Genomic DNA, 22,838 nt, shown 5'->3' with positions numbered 1-22,838 from the left:
GGTCTAATATCTTGTGTTTTTATGGCTTGTCCCCGTCTTGTCCTTTCACAAGATAGAAGTGTTGTTTATTCTGCTTCAAGAACCCCGGTTACTTTTTCACTGACTGTTGAGCTTTCTCTTTTATTGTTTTTGTAAGTCTGATGCACGCCGTTTCCGATTTTTTATACAGTATAAATACAAATTATAGAAACGCAGGATTGAATGAAAAACGGCACATTTTTGTGACACTTTTAGTCAATTTAGTTTAAAAATTTACATAATGCGCCATGTGTTTTACTTATAGAGGATGCATAATATATATTCTCAGATATTTTTATTGCATATTTTTTACGAATGACAGAATGTTGAACTTGGTCTTTTCAAATGTATAGTTTGCTAGGTTTGTCCGCAAATACGCACACAACCCACACGTTTACATCATTCGAAATATATTTTATTTTATCAATCACTTTTACAACTGACGGGGTGTTCTAATAGTATTTTTTATGGATGCATTAAGACACAACTATTGTATTGTGTCGTCCTGAACATGCCTGAAGTATTTGCCACTGGATATTTTACAACCTCTAATCAAACAAACTTCTATGCATATCAGTCAATTTTGAATCATTTTATCTAAAAACAAGGATAGTAATATGTGTCTCTATACACGTACAGACTCACTATAAAATCCGGGAAATTGTTAGTTTTTAGTCTTTCTCCGTATATATAGAGATCATAATAAAGTAGTGACGACGCTCGGAGTATTTTTATGAGGTCGTTTTCTGAATTTTTCGTTTCTGTTCTCCAACTTTGCTTTTACCAAATGTTATAAAATGTATACGTAATGCTTTATAATGTTTCATGTTTATGTAAGAGCGGGCATCATCAGTGTCCCATGGACACATTACCCATTTATTCCAAGCTCTAACGTATTATTTCTTTTTGTAATGCATTATAATCGGAATTACATAACTGTGGTTGAAGAGTAGCCACAATCAATTTTGATTTGACGGTCGCAAATTTCCGTTTTACTGACGGTCTCCCCTACGTGTGGACAGTAAAACTGCATTTGCCATCGTCTGTTCCGTCTTTCATCATGTATAGGAGCATGTAGTTTGTTTGTTTGGTCAAAGACCCCAAATCTGAACATCATGTGTAACAATTGGACAAATCGTACCAGTAATCTACCTTTCTCCTGCAGGGCTTTCTTTCCCTGCTTAGTCATAAATATTTGATCATATTTGAATAACATTTGTTGATGTCTAGATTTAAATGAATGGAATAAACACGGCTGCTGTAAATGACTTTACTATAGGTAAAACTGATGTCTTTTCATCCAATTGCTGCATACAAACAATTAACCAAACATGGGGCAATGAAGCAATTTTCATTACTTTTAATGGCAATTTGAATGCTTTTCTAGGATTTAAAATATTACAGTTTGAAGCACTGAAAGAATATAAGTGTTTCCTTCAAAATCAGAGTCTTGTACATGTATTTTAAATACACAAGTATGACCAAAGTTAAACACCTCCCCTTCCGACTGATAGTTGTGGGCATAAAAGTTAAGGGACGACATCAAAAGTTTAATGTATGATAAAAAAAAAACTTAATTCACATAGTTTGTTCACTGACCCTCCCCTCCCCCTAGTATCTTAATTTGGGAAAATTGATTAACCGATATGGATATATATAAAATCGATGTCAAATTAACAAAACTTGCAGCAACTTTTATCCCCCCACCCCCAAACTATTTGAATTAAGTTTTTTTATCCTACATTGATCTTTTGATGTCACCCCTAAGTTTTCTCTCATTTATTATATCCCAAAGTGTTACAAGACAAAATATTTCTTTGTTAAAAGATGCTATTAAAGATGACTTTCTTCTTTGCATGCAGATCAACAAAATTTTTTTTTTTGTGTTTTACAGAAATGACAAGATGAACACATATAACGGCCATTTCCGTAAAAACGAGTTCAAGGGACATATCAATTTTATTAGCTCATTATAATGCAAATAGTTAATTCCTTAAATTCACAGTTTTTTTTACAAAAACGGTGGACCCGGAAAAGGGATACTTTTGGCTTTTTGTTGCCATGGCAACGGGGTTTTTTTTAACCCAAAAATTAAAAAATCTAGTTTTTAGGAATTTTTTTTATGATACTTTTAATTAGAATTTATTATTAATGAATGGACCACAATTATTTATACATGTTTTATTTATTTTTATTTTTTTAAAGTCACTCGCATACATTATTATTTCAGAAGAATTCGAATACAATTTTCCCTAAAAATCGTCAAAAATCGGAATTTTTAGCTTTTCACCTGAAAAAACGGGACGGGCGATGTTCGATTTTTTTTCATTAAATGATTGGGTACTCCTCCCTGAACAAAATGATGTATCATATTGGTATAATATCACTAAGAAAAAAATCCAGGTTTCATGCAAACCTTACCTTTTGGTCTTCAATTCTTTTTAATTTCTGGATATAAATACCCATTTGAGATGGGATATCCCAAATGATCACTTGTAAGTTGCCTAGATTTGGAAATAAAAAATCTAAACCTGCAACTCTACACGAAAATCTCATTACAAGCTATAAACCATGTATTACTTCATATACTGAAGCTCTACGGATCCCTGTTAAAGAGGTGCAAAAGTCATAATTAATTTATTATACCTTTAATGTCACAAAAACAAACAAAAAATGGGACAATTAACAATGTCAATGAATAACAAACATGATCATGACCAAAGTACTTACAAAGTCCACTAAAAAACCTCTGATGAAGCAAGATAAAACTTTCCAAAAAATGGGCAAAAATGTTGTTGAAGAGTTGACCAGTTCTTGCTCTACAAGTGGTACCTTTTACATGGGACATATAAGACAAAAACCATATTATGTTGAAATTAAGTTGAATAATGCTATCCCCAAACGAAAATTGTTTTGTCAAAACACACACTTTCTCAGAATTCCTGGCTTCAAATATCAGCAGTGTATTAATGTTATTAAAGAATTTAAAGCCAGCTGAAATTGCCTTAGTCATTTGATGGTTATAATACAATTATTATTCTATTCTTAGAGAGATTGTGATTTAAAAGACATGACCGCTTTCATTTTAAAATACAAATATTTGTCAGATTTAGAACATGGAATAATCTGCACTTCATTTATTTATTTAAATATAACTTGTTTTTATACTGGCGGTGCAACAACATCATAATAATGCCCAATGTATCCAACATATTCCATGATAATTTTCCTTTTAAACAAGCAATATTACCATGACAATTTTACACCTTTTAAAAAAGAAAAATACAACTTGACAAATAATTTGCCCTACAATGAACTTGCAGTAAACAAGCCTTCTTCGTTAAAAGAGTATAAATGGCTTACATTATTAAGCAAACATTTCTATAATTTACTCTCTGCAATTGCAAAAGCTTTCCTCACAGTTCATGATATATCACTATAAAAAACCAATACAATCCCCTAACCGTTACGTTGCCTTTTTATGATGGACAAATAAAAGTCACCCTTTGGACGATTTCCTCTCCATTTTCTTTCTTCGCAGGTTTTGCAACATTTGACCTTGACAAACATTTTATTACAATGTCCCATACGCCGTAAAGCACGACATACTTTATAACTCATTACATTACTGTCATAAGTGTGTTTTTTCAACTCTGAAAGATAATAAAGAGAATTGTACTAAGTTGAAGTATTTTTACTACCCATATGAACATATTAAATTGGTTATTGTAAATAAAGCCAAACTGGCAGCATTATTAGTCATAAAACAATCACTGAAAATATCTTACACAAAATATCTTTTATTTCAAGTCATATGAAAGGAGTGACTGGTGAAAAAGACTGTTATGCCAATTCTTGAACCAATGCTTAAAAATATCATAAACCTTGTCTTCTTTGCACAATTTTTTCATTTTCTCACATCATTTTCGCATAATCCCCCAAAAAATCAAATACATAATAAAATGCGGCTGGAACATGCTCTCTGCTTAAACCACATGGTAACTAAACCCCGGATGAAATAACAAGGGGAGGCAAATCTAGCACACGGCGTTGTAAATTAGGTGCAATGAGAGTTGCCTCCCATTGTATGCAATCGTCAAAAAAAATATTTAAATCGACCAGTGTTGTTGTGAAAATATGGCAGCTAATTAATGGTCGTGTTTTGAAGCTGAAGTTTACCGATTGTGACTTTGTCACCTTTGTAAACAATCAACAAAGAAGCATGGATATTCAGGTAAGCATTTGTATAACATGTACAGAAAGGTATAGTTTATTTCAACGACGGAGGAATGTTTACATTGGTTTTCCCCTTCACACTTGCATATTGTGAATCACCAGATTTTTACGAGAAAGGCCACTCTGCATACAGAAAATGTTTGTTTACAGACAAGAGAAGCCAGAGATAGAGGCCATGTATCTTTACTGGGCAGACTAACATCAGTAACACAAAGTAAGTAGATAATAAAGTATAAGGCTCCTTGTTTTCCAGGTTTTTTCCATTGTTTTTCATGAGGAACAGTCATGATGAAAAACAGGAATTGCTCTTCGTTTGAAATTTTTTCCTTAATTCATGCTAGAGGTACATGTATATCTAATGGGGAATGAATTTCACAAGACTTTGCGAGATTAATGGATTTTGGTAGCGTCTGACTGAAAAACTACAGGAATTGCTCAATAAATTAACCTGGCACATAATATTAATCACAAATAAATACAAGTTTTATCATAAAGTAGATATATTTTGTCATATAAAATTACCAAAATAAGTGTGATTTATTTGATGTGAAGTATTTCATAATTTGTTTGAATTTGGGAATGCAATCGGCACCATTTACTTATTGCCCGATTTGCATTCTGTCTTCTTCGGTAACAAAATGAATGCAATTATAACAAATTTGAATTGACAGATTACAAGTTTGACATAGTTGCATTACTTACCACATCTTCTTATATCTATTTCAATTAAAAATTCAAGATCATGGGTACAAACTCGTGATGCTCTGTTAAGGATGCTGATCTCTAGATCAAATGTTAAATGTCTTCCACAATTATAATATTGTATATGTCCAAAAAGAAAAATATTATTAATATATTCTTATCTTAATTTTAGGAAGTATTTGGACATTTTTGAGAACTCTTGGAATACCAATCATGTAAGTCAGTATTGTAATGTTTGAAATAATTGTTCATAGACTATGAAGGTTTTTGAATGTAAATATAAAAAGAAGGTTTGTAATGACTGCCGATGAAAAAACTCCCCTCAAGAGACCAACAGACATAGATATTGGTTGTTTTAGACATTTCATACCCATTTAGGAAATATTTTTGAAATCAGACACACTAAAGTACTGAATAACCAATTGATAATACAAGTTATGTAAATGAAAATATCAGGACAGATTACGAAAATGTTATTGATTTATTTCTTTCAATTGATACAATTGTATGAAATTATATTCTATGTTAATTGTTTTCATAAAAATACTTGAAACAATTGGTTTTCTTTATCATTGTTACACAACATTAGAACTTGCAGCTTTCATGACAAACATCAAAGTGGTTCCAGTTGTATTGATTTTTTTAAAGACAAAAAGGGCGAAATTATACAAGTATTTATATTAGATCTCAAGCTATAAATCACCCAGTGCCTCTGTAAACAATCACAGATTGGTTGTGTACCTAGTCTTGGAAACTATCACATATGATATGGTATATATATATGTTTTGTTTAAAAACACAAACTGACTCACTAATTATCTCCCTTTCATTTTATTGAATGTGTAAAAACAATGTATTATATCTGACAAAAAAGCCAAAATGGTTCTGTTGAATAACTTCTTAAATTGAACATACAAAATTATCTATAAGCAGGTTTATTCTTCTATCACTCACAGATTGGTTATAGTGAATAATAATTTGAAAAATATCTATTTGTAAACTACGAATGCTTTTTTATGATATTTGTTGTTTATAAAAAAAAGAATTAACTGCAGGTCAGCAGAGTTATTGGTTGTCAACTATCATGGAAGACTGAAAAGCTACCTGGTTGATAGGGACAAAGGTTTCCAAACACGACATCACTTCCTGTTCAACCATCAGTACCCTTTAGGGATAAGTTCTATTGTGTACTATGAGCCAGCTAAAATTCTATTGGTGGGAGGGCTTGGAATGCCGACAGAGATTGCACTGAGTCGATCAATGGAAGAAGGTGTGACAGCGTGGAGAATTTTATCTGATTATCCTTATTATAAGATGGTGACGGATTATAAACAAGATTTAAGACAGGTACTTATAAAATAATAATTGGAAACAAGGGGAAAAAGGATAACAGTTTTTTTTAAAGAAAAGTTGTATTTAAATGTCTTACAAGAAATATTTCGATTTGAATTTAAGGTTATTCTGTTCAGTTTTAGAATAGATTTATTCTGTTCCTCAATTTTGTTCATTTTATGAAGTTTTCAAAAAAAAATAAAAAAATTCTTTTCTGAAACTTCAGATAAAATTGTGAGTGATATTTGTTTTGTTCTTAAATAATGGAATAATATTTATATATTTTCCCATGATTGATTCTTTGCATATCTTATTTTGTAATTGAAAATCTTATTAAAGTAAGTGACTATTTTTACTACAGGCTCAGCAAAAAAGAACCTTGATGAAAAGACTGAAATCTGTAAATGGTATCTTTAATAGGAGACCACATGTTCAGGTAAATAATAATATTGTGTTGTGTTCACGTTTAAGCTTTTAGGCTCTGAGCTAATCAATATTGTATAAAGTAAACTAGATTTGTCTCATTGACTTATATCAATACTTCCATCTACATTTTCTTGTCTGAGTAGTCAATCTACAGAATGAATCAAAAAAGGTTGTATATGTTCAGTTATGTGTGAATCTAATTCACTTTAGAAATAAGGATATTAGATAAGTGTAAATCCCACCACCTAAAAAATTGTGAACATCTGCAGCTTATCTTAGCAAAACAAAGCTGCTCCAGATAAGCTGGGTATTTACGTCAAAGCAGCTTGACACTTTCTTTGTTTTGTTCTAATTGTTCTGTATGCTTATGCTGGCAAGTGCAGTATAACATTGTCATTTATTTATTTGATATTGCAGAATTATTTGTAAATTTAAGTTGAATGTGATCTCCGTCATTAAACCACCCTATAAACCTGGTCAAGGTTTTGGGGTATATCTTAAATCTTGGAACTATACTTATTATTTTGATTAAAAAGTAGATCTGGCAGACAGCCTAGGTGAACGGGACTGGCAAAACTTTCTTACAGCACCTAAATTTCATTTGTATTACATAAAAATCTAAACACTTAGCCACACCTACCCCAACTAAACTAGGGTGATCATATAGGATCTAGAAAAGTTATTAGTTACTGTCCAACTAGTGACAACAACTGCAGTTTATTAAAGTTGTGAGAAAATACAAAACTGGCGGAACATTTAAAACGGGACACAAATTAAACGTACAATTGCTCATCAGTGAACAAACCAAATAAAACAGCTAGCTTATATACAAAGAAAAAAACATCTTGGGTTGATATAATGTGATTATTACATGCCTAAATATTCAATATTGTGTTGATGAAAAAACTCAATACATTAAGGAGCTTGGTGGTGAAAAACCCAATTTGATATTTGCTTGAGGGGTGAATTGAAATTGATAATGCAATTAAAAAACTTAATCACCCAATTTCATAAAAAAAAAAATGGAGGATAAAAACCCCAATTTGTGAATTCTTATCTGAAGCTCTGATACATATTTAATTGTAAACTCTATAACCTTTTGTAGACACAAAGAAATATCATAGAAGTCTATCCTGGTCAGCAAGGTTTATTGTCTCATTGAAATTTTCCCAACTTCTCTTTTTTTTCTTTTTTTTTTTAAAGATTTTGTCTGAAATATTTGCATTTTTAAAAATCCTTACTTTTTTCATTGAAAAATTTTCTTGAAATAATTGTAAAAAATGATATATACCATATTTTTGTAGGATGGAGTTTTTAAACTGTGTATTTCTCCAGACGACAAGTTAGTGGTAGGATTACATTACTCTGGGAAGCTGACCATCTGGAGACTGCCATCACTGAAACTTTACCATTGCTGGGGACTTGAGGAGCAAGTACGATATCTCATTTTAATTATAATTGTAACTGCAATGCATTTAATTTGCTGGTTTATAGCAGATTGATAATTTCATTGCTTACTTCTACATAACATATTAACATATATTTGTTTAGTTATATTAATATAAGGAAAAAAGTTAAACTGAAAACATTTTGTATTCTATGGTTACTTTTATATATAATATATTTTTCAACATAGAAATATAATTTGCACAATAGGGTTGATTTTCAGAAAATACACTATTATGTCATGTAAAATGGAGATCTGAATTTTAAATCATGTGTTATTGGTTTCATTAACAAAACAAGAAATGAGTAGAAATTAAAAAGAAAGGAATAAGTTTATCAATGAAAACTTCACATACTTTTACTTTTTGTAGCCTAATTTTGATGAGATAAGTCCAGAATTTACAGACAATCCACAGAGAGGGAAGACTTTGAAAGGTGAGTTTTTCAAGTCACATTTAAATGTTTGTACATTTCATGAAATAATGATTTATAATTGCATAAAACTGAAGTGTTGTAAATTTCGTAAATAATGATTTATATTACATAAAACTGAAGCCTGGTAATATAATAATATAATGTAGCAATAGATGAACAAAATATAAAACATAATTCATATAAAGTAGTAAAAAGTATTCAAGTTTGCTCTAATTTAAAGAATGGATTATATTTTGTGTGTGTGTGTGTAATTGAGTGTGCTATTATGAAGAATCAAATATTCATTTCAGATTTGGTGCCATGTAAAAATCTAGTAGATGTGAATTGTTGGGATAGTAAGGTAAACTATATAAAAATGTTACTCTATAAGTTCCACACTGTTGGTGAAAATAGATCTTTTATTTCTTTCAATTGAGTTTAATTTTTATATCATATTTATAGGCATTATGTTTTCTGGTCTGTGCAATAGTTCGTTTGTTTTGTTGTTCATTTGTCCATTCATCTGTCCGTTCTTCCATCTGTCTGTCCTGCTTTAGGTTAAAGTTTTAAGTCAAGGTACACATGTTCCCTATGATGTGATCTTTCAAATTTGAATGCCAAATTAGAGTTTTGAGCCCAATTTTACAGTCCACTGAACATAGAAAAATTATAGTGTGACTGGGGCATCCCTGTACTGTGAACACATTCTTGTTTAAACATTATTTCTTTTTTTCAGATATGCTGCCTAAATATTTTTTTCATAATTTTTTTTAAAATAAATCTATGTTAAGTGGTAATTAACTGCATAAGACAAATGGCCATTTTTAAATAGGAAGTTGAACCATGATTAATTACTTTATTTAAATAGTTGGTGTGACAAAGTAATTATATGAGGGAGTTATTTTCATAACCTATGTCAAGGTTTCATCTTGTTTTAGTCACTTATCCTGTCTCGTTGTACTGGTGCTGTAACAGTTTCATCAACAAAGACTTTCAAGAATTTACTAGGAACCTCACCAGAATGGTTTGAACCATCATCCCGTGTGACTGGGGTACATCATGATGGATTTCTAGGTTTAGAGGTAAATATGACACATTTTATATAGGTACACATGTAAACATTTAACCTTTGTGTAGTATTTTCGTCAATGATACATAGTATTTTTTGCAGGGTAAATAATACTACTCTCAATTATAAATATTTTTTTTTGCCTAATTTGTGGTAAAAATACATGGTATTCCAATGAATTTAGACTTGTAACGTCATTTTAATTGGATATAATTGGCTATCAAAATCTTGTCAACATCAATGTTGTGCAATTGCAGTTGATATTTAAAAAGTGTTTGATTTTGAGCATTTTAAAAGTATAGCATTAGAGTAGGAATAACAGTAGTCTGCATTTGAAGAGTTTCTCTCATTAATTTGGATTTGACAGTCATAGAGATCTGTTTTACTGACTCTGCTACAAGTTTCCAGTAAAACTTGAACTGCGTTTGCATCGTCAATCCCATATTGATGTTGGTAACTCTTCAAATACAGTACTTTTATATCTTAATACTAGAAAGTAAAAATATGTGAAATAAGTCTGTGTAATTCAGATATTAAAGGTACAATAATATTCTTTCCTTGTAGGTGGAATGTGTGTTCCCTCAGAAAAGAAGACTTGGTGATACATCTGAAGAAGAATTTGAAGATAGTGATGACGAAGAAACTTCCTTTGTTTCCAAGACAACCAAACTAACAAAAGATGTCCTTTATTATGGTACAGACATGGAAAGATTTCAACCACCAAGAAAAAGACCAAAGTAGGATTCATAAATTTTAATTTATATGGTTGATTTTCTTTTATAGACCAGTTTGTATTTTTGTTTGACACATTTTTTTTAAAAACTTTTGTAAAATAAATCATGAAGGTTTTGATTAAAAAGCAGAAATAGAGTTGGATGATCGGTAATATATGAGCTGCATTGCATAGAAATCGAACTCATGCAAGTGCACATATACATGTACTAGTATCAGACTTTGATTGGTTTTGGAATACTGTATTCGATGATAGATGAATTTTGGTCAGTTTTGTAGGGGTCTTAAATCAACTCTATTTTCAAACAGTTGCATACTTTGCATATATATTTTCTCAACCAAAATAAGTTCACAGATCATCCATCAGTCATGTCTCAGTCATTACAGCTGAACGGACGTGCTGGGCCAGCTCTCCTTTACCCGCTATCTTCGATGAGGGTTTACAGTTAGATGATCAACGACTTACTACTTAAGATGACAGACACCAATCCAAGCCGTACTGATAGACATAGTAGTTGGCGTACCCGCGTTAACATGCACTCCAAAACCATTGTATCATGGGGAGTGTTATGCCGATTAACGTCCGAGGGCTGTATCCTAGGTATTGGGTGGTACGACCTTCGTTTCACTGCCTCACGGCTTTGGTCCTGATAACACTTCCTGTCATCTTTAAAACTAAGTCCACGATTCATCTACCAGTACTCCATCATCGAGGTTAGCGGGCTGCCAAGCTGACCAAACTGGCCCTGAAAGCAGCCGTTGTGAAGTAAACCAACATCAAAATAGTCAACAAAAGAAAAACAACTTACCAAAACCAAGATGGGGGCCTACATATGGCGTCCTCTACTACCTGTTCCTGACCCACGGCATCAAAATATGATAAAGCTCAGTCACCAATCGCCTTCGGGGACCGAGCCGACCGTGCGAGGGATGTATAGCCAGTCAAGGTCGTTAAACACTTCCATATATACACATGGAAAAAAGTATTGCAACACCAAATTGAAATTGAAATTAAAAAAAACACTTTTTATTTTTTTGTGATATAATTTGGTAAAATAGAACTACTTAAACATTATTTAAGTATCACCTGAGTTTAATCAATAAATATCGACTCGGTAAGTTTTTATCTGCACATGCAGCTACTGTACCCGTAAACAGCAAAACAGGTGTTTTCATTCTCATTGTTTTCAACACTTTAAATAACCAAAATTTTAAAGTTATGTGATTGACACCTTGTAATGGGTCATCGACAACTCTTAACTGCAGCAAGATGACAGATTATCAGCATGAGTGAAGCAGGAGGTCGCTGTAATAACTGCACGTATTGTTGGTCATCACCATTCCACTAGAAGTCGTTTTGAGAATTAAAAATGGCACTAAACGATGTTAAAGACCTTCCAAATTAAAGAAGACCCTCTATACCATTTGCTAGGGAAAATCAAGCATAAAAAAGGTTGGTCAGAAGGAAACCCCTTGCATACAATACAATCCAAAAAAGGGAGTGTTTGGCATACAGGGACCTTTTAACAAGAACTGTTCGAGATTGACTCATTGCTACTGGTTATCGTGCGATAAGACCATTTCGGAGACCTTTGTTCACGAACAGACACACAGTTTTCCGTATCCAATGTAGTGCAGAGCTCGCTAAAATTGAAAATTAGCATCATGGAGGAAGATTCATTGTTCCAATGGAATTCGGGTCATCTTCCGTGGACGGATCGTAGCCAAGATTTGAACCATATCGAGCATATATGGGACACTATTGGGCGGGAAGTGCGCGAAAGAACACCCCAGTTCAAACACATCATGAAATAAACAATGCCCTTCATCAGAAATGGTTGCTGCTACCTTAGCAACAAATTAGTCGATTTTTGGCAGGAATCAGAAGACGTTAAGATGCGGTTATCCGTTTGAATGGAGGCTGCGCACAAAGTACTAATTCTTTGGCGTGTAACGATCAACCATGATGTGAACAGTCATCTGAAGATTAATTTTGAAATGTCTGACATTGTAAAGTTCGACTACAGTCAAAGTTGTAAAATGCATTTTTTTGTACAAAAAACGCTTCATTTTGTTATTAAAATTGTGGTTATATAAATCATTTTTTTTTAAACATTTTTTGTTCGTTTCAATGCCAATGTTATCATAAACTATGTTTCAATAATATTATACAAATATTTTATTAAATATCATCCAAAAAAAGAGGCTGATTTTTCAATTTTTGAAAAATCAAGGTGTTGCAATACTTTTTTCCATGTGTATATATATAGTTCACAGATTTGTTGATATATTTGCATAAGGTAGATTTCTGTCCAATGCAGCTCATATATGAAAAGACACAAACAAAAGTATTAAGCTTTTGAAAATTTATAGTCAATGTAAATGAGCATAATTAGGTCATTGCAAAAATATTTGATCAAAGGCCCATATTTCTAGCTACAATTTAAATAAGGACTTATTGACCAATATCATAATGAATAATTGCCAATACAATAAATAGAAAGAATATATATTTTTTGTTAAAAATATATGTATTTGGGTTCTATTCATGACATTACATATATATAGCATTCATTTGATTTTCCAAAATGATTCAAAGAAAACAGGTAGATTTCCATTGATGTTTTTGAATAAGAACCATAGAGCTCATGCATCACCATAAAGATCTTTTCACATTTGTTTTGTTTTTTGACACATGTGTTTTATGTTTGCTTGACCTCAATTTGGTTAAATCAGGACAATTTTGTCAAAATTCACAAAAATCCCAATTTTTGGTCTATTTTGGTTGTAAAATGAATGTTGGACAAAAACAATTCCACTTAACTATCTCACATGTTAACATTTTAATCGGGTCAAATAATGCCCATACTGAAATTACTTTTCTACTTTCAAATTCATATCCAGGATACAGTTAATTAGAAAAAATAATTATCTTTTGTTGATAGGTGCATTTCTGTATTATGTCAGACGTTAGATACTTTTTTACTGATACCATTTTGTCATTTTTTATTATATTTTTTTTTCAGAATAATTAACAGAACATACAGACTAGTTTGTTTAAAATCAACTACTCCAGAGGAACTGTATACAAGAAAGGTGAATAAACATTAACTTGGTAAAGTAATCCTGTGTAGTAAAGAAGGGGTTCACAGACAGTGTTTTCCATTCGGCATTTAAGCCGGGTGTGCCGACCACCTTCTTTTGAAAGCTGACCACCTTTCGATTTTAGGAGGTGGTCGGCTTTTTTTTCAAAATCCGGATTTTTTTCGGTTCCGTACCGTTAAAATTTGAATACTAATCCCGCCTTGTTTTCATTGACAAAGATGGCGTCCAATCGTCAAATTTCAATGTTTTCATTAATCAATCGGGGGAAAGAAAGGAAGATGACGATGATGATAAAGAAAATACTAGACCAAATAAGTTAAATAAAATTGATAGTAATGTTGAAGTTAAGGAAATTGAACAAAAATCAATCAAACAACAGAAAAGACACGCAAGTGAAGACAAATATGAGCAAGACTTCAAAATGACTTATAGTCACAGAGGAAGGATACTACTGTTCTGTGTGCCAAAAATACGGCACAAAAGCAAGAAACAGAACAGAAACCTGGATTGAAAGGCCTTAAATCCATGCTGATGCATAAAATTGTAAATGAAAGAAGAGATAAAAGAGATAAATTTTTGAAATATAAAATCAAAGAATATTTGACAATTAATATGACTACTTCTATTTATGTTTGTTCAACTCCATAAAATGTGAATATCATACTAATCTTTATTTCTGTGACCCCCACGTGCACCAACAGTAAATTAAAAAAGGTTGGACATTTAAAAAAAAAAACACCCGGTTGCAAGTTATTTTTTAAAAACACCCACCTTACCTTAGTGAAAAAAGGAAAACACTGACAGATATAATATCAGGGGTAGACATATCTGTGTTCATTACATAATTTGTTACATTAATCCCTCTGTTAATAAGATCCCTATGGAACATATTGTTGGTTTGAAATTTTATAATCAAAGGGAGAACTTGAATAAAAAAAAATGTGAATATGACCAATCCATACAACTAATCCTAATTAATGGGGTCAATCGATACAATGTATACATATTTTAAAAATTCTTATCAAGGATACATATATGAAAGAAGACCAATTCTATTCCTCTTTTGACTTATTGATTGCAATGGATTAAAAGCCCCCCTTTTACCCCACCCCCCTTAACACTATTGTTCAATTGTATCGGCTGGCAATTAAAAAAAAAACTTAAATATTTTCAGTTAGTCTAAACTTTCTATTGTTGCTTGTCCTCATATTTATGAATATTGCTTGTAGTTACATATTTGCTGCATGTAGATGCATTCTATTAATAACACATCATTTTTTTTTCTTCAGATTGACCATGAAGAGTATGGAGAGGCATTAGAGCTGGCTAAAGCTTATGGTCTAGATACAGATAGAGTATACCAGAGACAATGGAAGAAATCTGATGTATCTATTGCATCTATTCAAGATTATTTGGTGAGAACATCAATTATTTTATGAATAAAAGATTTTAAAGGATAACAGAAGTTATCAACAATATTGGACAGTACAAATATAACATGTCTAGTCCGACAACTGACTACTCTGGAAAAATTTACAAACAAAGACAAACATCAAGAAACAACACAGGGGCCAGATAACCTGGTTTGGTTTACATTCAAAATGTGTTGGGGTTAAAACCAGTTTTTTGTGCACACAAACCTTCTTTTGTATTTCTAGACACCAAGATCCTCTCTTTTTTGTAAACATTTTTGTTATGTTTTCTGGCTTCTTCTTTTCTGTGATCAGTAACGAAATCTAACATGAAACATTTTTGTTTGTAAGAGAAATTATTGTACTATTTCAGAGTAAGATTAAGAAACGATCGTGGGTTTTCCATGAATGCATAGAAAGAATTCCTTACAACATAGATGCCATGAGAGAATTGTTAGAGTTTGGACTAAAAGGGACTGATTTACAGGCATTATTGGCTATTGAAAAGGGGGAGGATGGAGGAAGGTAGGTCAATTTACATTTACATCAAAACCGGTTCATTTTCTTTAATTTGTTTTATAAATTCAGAGGTGGTACTCACAACATTGTACACTATTTGTGTAAATCTTTATATTTTATAAGGTAGAAGATCTGGATCCTGCATACTTTTGTATACAAATACCTTATGTTTTGAAGTTTCTGTCTGTCATATGTCCACTGACCTTGACTTCATTTTCATTGTTTAGTGACTGTTTTTTTTTGTCATAGGAATTTCTCACTTATTATGAGTAATAGAATAACCAAATTTGGTATATGTGTTCCTTGCAATGTCTAAATATCCAAATGACAGGGTTCACCCTGACCTCAACCTCATTTCATGGATGGACGAGTGAGGAAGATATAAGATTGGTGGTCAAGTCAGTATCTCAGATACTATAAGTAATAGGTCAACTCTATTTGGTGTATAGAAATTGTAAAATGTACATATCAGACTGGCTTGTTTCATCTGACTTTGACGGTTGTTGTCTCTTTGACACATTCCCCATTTCCATTCTCAATTTTATACTTTATTTCAGGGTTCAATGAACTATGTTTAGCTTTTTGTGGTTTGGTATATTTCTCAGGTACTAAAAGCAATAGAGTAACTGTATTTTGTATATGGAATGATTATAGGATGTAGCTATCAGGGAGGTTTCATCTGACCTTGATCTCATTTTCATGGATCATTGTCAAAGTAATTTTTTAATGGTTTTGTCAGTTAATGATGGTCAGATATTATTGTTTTTGTTAAGAGGGTAGTCTATAGGTTTGTACGTACAACATTTTGGGGCTACTCAGTGAACACTCAATTTCTCTTTAATGTTGGTCATTAACTGTTAGCCTGTGTTTACAAAGACATTTGATAAACATTACATATACTTTTATAGTTATTGTATGTTATTATTGTTAGCAAGCTAAGCTAATTTGTACTTTGTAGGGTATGAGATGTTTTATATATTATAAATTGTAAAGCTTAAACGCAATCTTGTTATCTGTTGTACAATTAATATTTCTAAGTAAGTCAGTGTTAATGAGTTTCTGGGCCATTATGAAACCAGTCACTTAGCCTTTTTTGCCTGCTACACTACCATTGCCTTGAACAAATTTGATAAACCATGTCAAGATAGAAGAAACTAGAAGCTGAATATTTATTTTTGATGAATCTCATTGACTTACTTGTTAAACATGTTTAAAATAAACTTGCAGTGAGATGAGAGTTTTTATTTGCTTCTTGTTGAAGGCCTGGCTGTGACTTTAAGATGAAGAAAAGCAATAAAAGCACTGTTTATTAGCTTTTTGTTGTGCATTAACTGATTTTATGTCATCAATTGGATACTCCATATCCTTTGTTTTTCTATTACTGTATAGCAGGTTATTTTTCGCCAGTGTAATATTTCTTAATTTTCATTAAATAAGATTTACGAAAAAATTTGGCGGTTCAAAACTTTTATTAATTCCTTTGCATATACTCTTTTAAATTGGTGGAATTTATTTTAGTGATTTTATTCTATCTGCTAAAATAAGCAAAAATTTACATCCCATGAAAATAACCCACTATACAGTATATTGAAGGAGTTTGATTCTCATGCTGTTTGAAGGATATACAAATAGACATGTGTCTACCCTGGTAAGTGAAAGACCAGATGTTGTACAAAGAAACTTTCATAAATAAGGAAGTTGAGGTCATTACAAATAGTCAATCAGTTCGGCAGAAATTTTAATACCTATAGGGACCATGGTGGTAAATTTGAAACTCAGTTACAAGATAACTAATGAAAAAGTAGAAAAACTTAAAAACCTGATTGAGTCACTTTTAAGTAGTTCATAGATAACCAAAATAAAAGACCATGTGACAAATTGATGTATGAATGTTTTAGATAATGTACCCAAAAGTTAACAATGATTGTTCATTTGATCATACAATTTCTAATACAGTTTAATTGGGAGTAGTTAATCAGGCCAGGCCAGCTGAAGGACGCCTCTGGGTGCAGGAATTTCTCGCTACATTGAAGACCTGTTGGTGACCTTCTGCTGTTGTCTGCCCTTTGGTCGGGTTGTTGTCTCTTTGACACATTCCTCATTTCTATTCTCAATTTTATTCAATTAAGTAAAGCAGTATACAGTGAGAATAGTGGGTATACCAAACCATCAATCCATGATGGTACAACTAACTAGCTTGAGTACAAGCTACATTTTGAGGCTGTTGCAAAATTTTATTGTTGGTCGGAAGATACCAAAGTTTTAAAGCTTACTACATGTATCAAATTTATTCGTTCATTGTTTAATCATAGGTTTTTTGATTGAGTTAAGTCTGCCAATTGATATTTTATCGTATATTTTTCTTTGTTGTGATGTTATGCTATTGTTTCAGAAAAAGGGAGAAGGTTTGGATCCATTAAAACGTTTAATCCCGCTGCAAATGTTTGCACCTGTCCTAAGTCAGGAATCTGATGTACAGTAGTTGTCGTTTGTTTATGTAACATATACGTGTTTCTCGTTTCTCGTTTTGTTTATATAGATTAGACCGTTGGTTTTCCCGTTTGAATGGTTTTACACTAGTAATTTTGGGGCCCTTTATAGCTTGTTGTTCGGTGTGAGCCAAGGCTCCGTGTTGAAGGCCGTACTTTAACCTATAATGGTTTACTTTTTAAATTGTTATTTGTATGGAGAGTTGTCTCATTGGCACTCACACCACATCTTCCTATATCTATGAATGCTGCTGCTTTATATACCTTTCATGTACCTGATATTGAAATAGATAATATCGCAGCATATTGTTATTGAATATTAAAATCAAAAGGTTAGCTCCTGAAAACCTGAGATGTTTATATTTCACAATTTGATGATTGTACAGGCCTATCTTTACAGGAACTTGCCATACTGTGACTATAGCTATAGCTGTTTATTTCTGTGTCATTTTGGTGTCTTGTCTCATTGGCAATCATACCATATCTTTCTTTTTAATGTAATGATATAATATAATTTCGGATGTAACATGTCTTCTGTTTGGCTGACAGTGTTTTGTTTATCAGCTCATAGAAATAATTTTGTCATTTGAACGTGACGTCATCAACGTTTTTTTCATGATTTACTCCAGTTTGAATGGAATTTATAATTAAATTATAAGAAATGACTGTTATATTTTGTCTGTCTATTGGAAATAACATCAAGGGTTATTCAGAATTTATGCCATTTAGAAAAGCACTTATTGACCATGTTTTAGAATCTCCTATTTTACAAATCAATGTAGAAATCATTGACTTGGCCTTTCGCTGTTCTGTTGATCTATTTTAGCTACAGAGTAAAAGTTAAGACAACAGACAACATTTGAAACTGCAGCTTGTATGCATACGAAGATGTCTGTGTGGCAGGGTTTATCTGACCTCGATCTCATCATTATTATTCAATTACTGTAAAAGAATAAGCAGTCAAGACATTTCAGCATGTATACCCTTGTTGGTGTGTTGCAATTCCTAAAATACATTCCATTGTTACAAAAATAAAAGGAGCATTTCCCGTTTGAATGATTTTACACTAGTAATTTTGGGGCTCTTTATAGCGTGTTGTTCGGTGTGAGCCAAGGCTCAGTGTTGAAGGTCATACATTGACCTATAATGGTTAACTTTTTTTTTAAATTGTTATTTGGATGGAGAGTTGTTTCATTGGCACTCACACCACATCTTCCTATATCTAATAAGTTATAGTCAGTTTTATTATTGTTCAGATAAGTCTTTACAATTCATGCAATTAATTTATGAATTTGAAATACAATTTATTTTCATAAAAGCAAGAAAAGAAGAATTATATCAGTACAGGCTATGGAAGTAATTAAAGTCAGTAAATCAGAATCCAGAAATAGCATATATTTTGGCTTCGTTGGGTTCACCTTCATATGTATTACAGCCTATGTACAGTGTGCCTGTACTGTCTATGTCTAAAGAGAATGGACACTCAATACCTAACTGATCCTTAGTGTTAATGTAATGAATGCACTCTCCTGTAGTATTGAGGATATGAATTATGTCATGATAATAGTCTGTAACTATAATGTTGTCAGATTTTGTAGCCACCAAATCTCGAGGTTTCATAGTTTGTTTCTTGTTTATATCTGGATTACCGGTGTATACCCATCTCACTCCATTTGTCTTATCTAATGCCACTATTCTACCTCTACATTCCTCATCTAGACCATCAATGACATAAACGTTATTGTCATTGTCTGTAGTTATTCTGTAGGGAAAAGTAAATATCAACTTCCCTTTGTTGTCAGTGTGATACACTTTTTCTTTTTCTCCATCCATACTCATCATGATAACTTGTCTTGGACCATTGACAGGGAAGTGTTTTCTTTGGTTCTCTCTTACACCCACTAAGATCTTATGGTCACTTGTTACATGGAAACCAAGGGTTATTAAAGGATTTACACTGTACTTTGTTGGTATCAATTTACTGGTACTACAGGAAAGTATTGTAAGGTTTGATTCCATTGTAGATAGAAGTAGGTCACCTGATGGTAGTAATGCCATGTCGAATATTTTTGTCTTAAAAGTGTGTAAATCAAATAATGATTCATTTGTTAATTTTAGTTTATGTAGTTTATGGCTTTGATAACCAGTGATAAAAATACTTAAGTCATCACAACAGACTAAATTGTCAACCGTCCCGAACTCTGTTTTGTATTGCTTTATCACTTTAAATTCAAATATCTTTTGGTCATCATCAGATTCCTTTAATTCTCCAAGGTAGAAATCTTGAACTACATTTTTACCTGGGACAAACTTAGGCAACTTTTTAAATTTAGGGTTGGCAGGTACTATTCTTTGTTGTCTTGAAATTTTCTCCTCTGAATATATGTTGAAAACTTGATTAGCAATATTTAAATTTAAGGCCTGGTTTAAATTCTTTCTCCTAAGGTCTAAATCTATGTTGATCTTCTGTGATCTTTTTTGAGCATTATTCACTGATTGCATCAGAATTTCCTTTCTCTGATCAAGTTCTTTCAATAGTTTATTGGTATGCTTTTCAACTTCATCCTTTAATATTTTTTCTCGGTTGAGAATATTCTGCCTTTCCAATTCATATTTGCGGTCTTCTGAAGATTTCAAAATTCCAAGTTCAGATAATACTTCTTCATTTTGATCTATTTCCTCCTCAATCTCAGAATTAAACGTTTTCATTGATTTCAATGTAAGTTGATATCCTTCAGCTAGTTCAACCATATTGTGTTTGTTATGAATTTTTGTTATACACAAAGGGCAGACAACTACTTCACAAGATTGACAAAATAAGAAACAGTTGTGTTCACTATGAATTCCACATTGAATGTTACTTAAATCTAGTTTATCCTTTATCTGTTGCTGGTGAGAAGAAATGTCCTTTATATCTATAATTGTATGCTGGTCAGTTGATTTCACTTTTTTATGAAGTTTCTGACATTTTGTACACAAGAGAAAGTCACACAGTAAACATTTCCATTTGATCTCCTTTGATTCCTCACACATCTGACATAACATTGGAACTTGTCCTTTCTGAAATGATTTTGATAAAGCCATAATGATGATTTAGTTTAACAATTTTGTCTATAAATATAAGTGATATTCTTGATCACTTGATTATTTCCGTTGTCAAAATAATATCCTGGTGTTTACTCTTCGATTACCTGTATAGATCAAGGTTACTGTTATCTGCCAAGGTAATATGTAGCACATGATATCTAGGTTTAGTCACGTTTCTCCAACATTTGATAATTAGACTAAAACAACATAAGGGATTAGGGGGTCCTCATAAGGACTGACATCGTGATAATTACCTGTATTTCACCTATATCAGGTCTTAACTCAAATATTGTAAAAAGGGGGATATTGTTAAAAAATATTTATATCAAAACATTAACAAACCATATATTTTTGGTCGAGTATAACCAGAAACGGTTACGTAATTATTTTCATCCGCCGTATTTGATTTACAAAATTAAACAGGTTATTCAACAAAAAAAATCCTTAAATAAACAAGGGAAATTCTATTATGAAGAAATAATCTCAAAATTATTTTTTTTTAAAGATTTTTTTTTATTAAAAGTAACATGAAAAATCGAAATGTTCACTGACTGAACCTCATTTTAGTAATTTATTCTATTACTTGATATATTTTTGTATTTCTGTTACATGTAGATGTTAAAATCTAAACCGATGCAAAACAGCCAAGTTTTATTTATGTAAAAAGTCACCAAAAGCGATTGTCTTCTAGTGCGAAGAACCATATATCTACCTAGTCGTTCTTTCTATATATCACTAGAGCCGAAGCCAGTTTTCGTGGTATGCTGTCTTAGCAGATGAAATAGTCAGTCGTATATCTGTTCACTTTTTCCTCGAAAACGGAGCTGATACAAATTGGGTACATCACGTCGCGTCATGATCTTTATAGTGTTTAACTGTGGGAACTGGCTTGGTGAATATTGTGCACTACTAGTATTTTCGATTTGTTACTTAAGCTTTGAACAATTAATGCAAGTTGACTAAGAATTTTGAATAAACTGTATAGGTGATAATAAGCTGCGTTTTGTACTTTTATATAAGATTAATGACTCAAGATATATAAATTCTTAATAGCTCTCAAAATATAAAATGTTAATTTTTATTCAAGATCGCAACATTGTAATCTATAATACATTATTATGAAAAATAGAGAACAAAATTATGAAAAAAAGCAAAAAATTGCTTCCGGCCGTACGGTAACGGATACTGGATGTGTAGTGATTGATAATTTAGTCTTAGATTATTTGTTGCTTGTTTATGTATGTTTTTGTACAGTTCTTTTATTGTTCTGTTGCACCAATGTCTTAAGATAAAGGGGAGTGTTGGAGCCTGTAATTCGGTGGTTGTCGTTGCTGTGTAATATATTCGTTTTTCGTTCAATATATTGTACATAAATTAGGCCGTTATTTTTCTCGTTTGAATTGTTAAACATTTGTTTTCTCGGGTCCTTTTAAAGCTGACTATGTGGTATGACTTTGCTCATTGTTAAAGGCCGTACGGTGATCTATATTTGTTAATGTCTGTGTCATTTGGTCTCTTGTGAATAGTTGTCTCATTGGCAATCATACTACATCTTCTTTTTTATGTATAATTGTTAACTTCTGTTTCATTTGGTCTCTTGTAGAGAGTTGTCTCATTGTCTATCATACCATGCACATCTTTTTCTTTATATGAAATAAAAAATTACATCACTGTGTTAGACTATATGGACTTTTACAATTTTGGGAGACTATTAAAAAAGATATATATCTTTAAAAAATATATACCTTTTTAACAATATTTTGGTCAAGAACAGGTGAATTACAGGTATCTATCAAGATCCAGTCCTTAAGAGGACCCCATAATCCCTAGTGTTGTTTTAGTCTAATTACC

The 22,838-nt window shown here is 31.9% G+C and overlaps 2 protein-coding genes across 2 annotated transcripts in view; one reads left to right on the top strand and one right to left on the bottom strand.

Moving 5' to 3' along the window:
* Positions 1-6,186: 6,186 nt before the first annotated feature.
* The window catches only part of LOC143071066 (NBAS subunit of NRZ tethering complex-like), a 57,949-nt gene continuing 41,297 nt past the window's right edge, over positions 6,187-22,838 (top strand). Inside the window, exons 1-10 of the mRNA XM_076245142.1 lie at positions 6,187-6,303; positions 6,650-6,724; positions 8,019-8,147; positions 8,532-8,595; positions 8,886-8,935; positions 9,513-9,656; positions 10,208-10,380; positions 13,402-13,471; positions 14,770-14,895; positions 15,266-15,417. Coding sequence (XP_076101257.1) covers positions 6,187-6,303; positions 6,650-6,724; positions 8,019-8,147; positions 8,532-8,595; positions 8,886-8,935; positions 9,513-9,656; positions 10,208-10,380; positions 13,402-13,471; positions 14,770-14,895; positions 15,266-15,417 — 1,100 coding nt within the window. The remainder of the gene's footprint in view (positions 6,304-6,649; positions 6,725-8,018; positions 8,148-8,531; positions 8,596-8,885; positions 8,936-9,512; positions 9,657-10,207; positions 10,381-13,401; positions 13,472-14,769; positions 14,896-15,265; positions 15,418-22,838) is intronic.
* LOC143072682 (uncharacterized) lies at positions 19,180-21,374 on the bottom strand. Its single transcript, XM_076247753.1, has one exon. It carries the CDS (start codon positions 20,982-20,984, stop codon positions 19,275-19,277), a length of 1,710 nt encoding a protein of 569 aa, XP_076103868.1. The 5' UTR covers positions 20,985-21,374; the 3' UTR covers positions 19,180-19,274.

Source organism: Mytilus galloprovincialis, chromosome 4, assembly GCF_965363235.1.
Source record: "Mytilus galloprovincialis chromosome 4, xbMytGall1.hap1.1, whole genome shotgun sequence".
Taxonomy (NCBI): Eukaryota; Metazoa; Mollusca; class Bivalvia; order Mytilida; family Mytilidae; genus Mytilus; species Mytilus galloprovincialis.
This window is presented reverse-complemented; position numbering and strand designations above follow the sequence as displayed.

Excerpts from the sequence above, each read along its gene's own strand:
- LOC143072682 (XM_076247753.1), bottom strand. The coding sequence starts at position 20,984 with ATGGCTTTATCAAAATCATTTCAGAAAGGACAAGTTCCAATGTTATGT.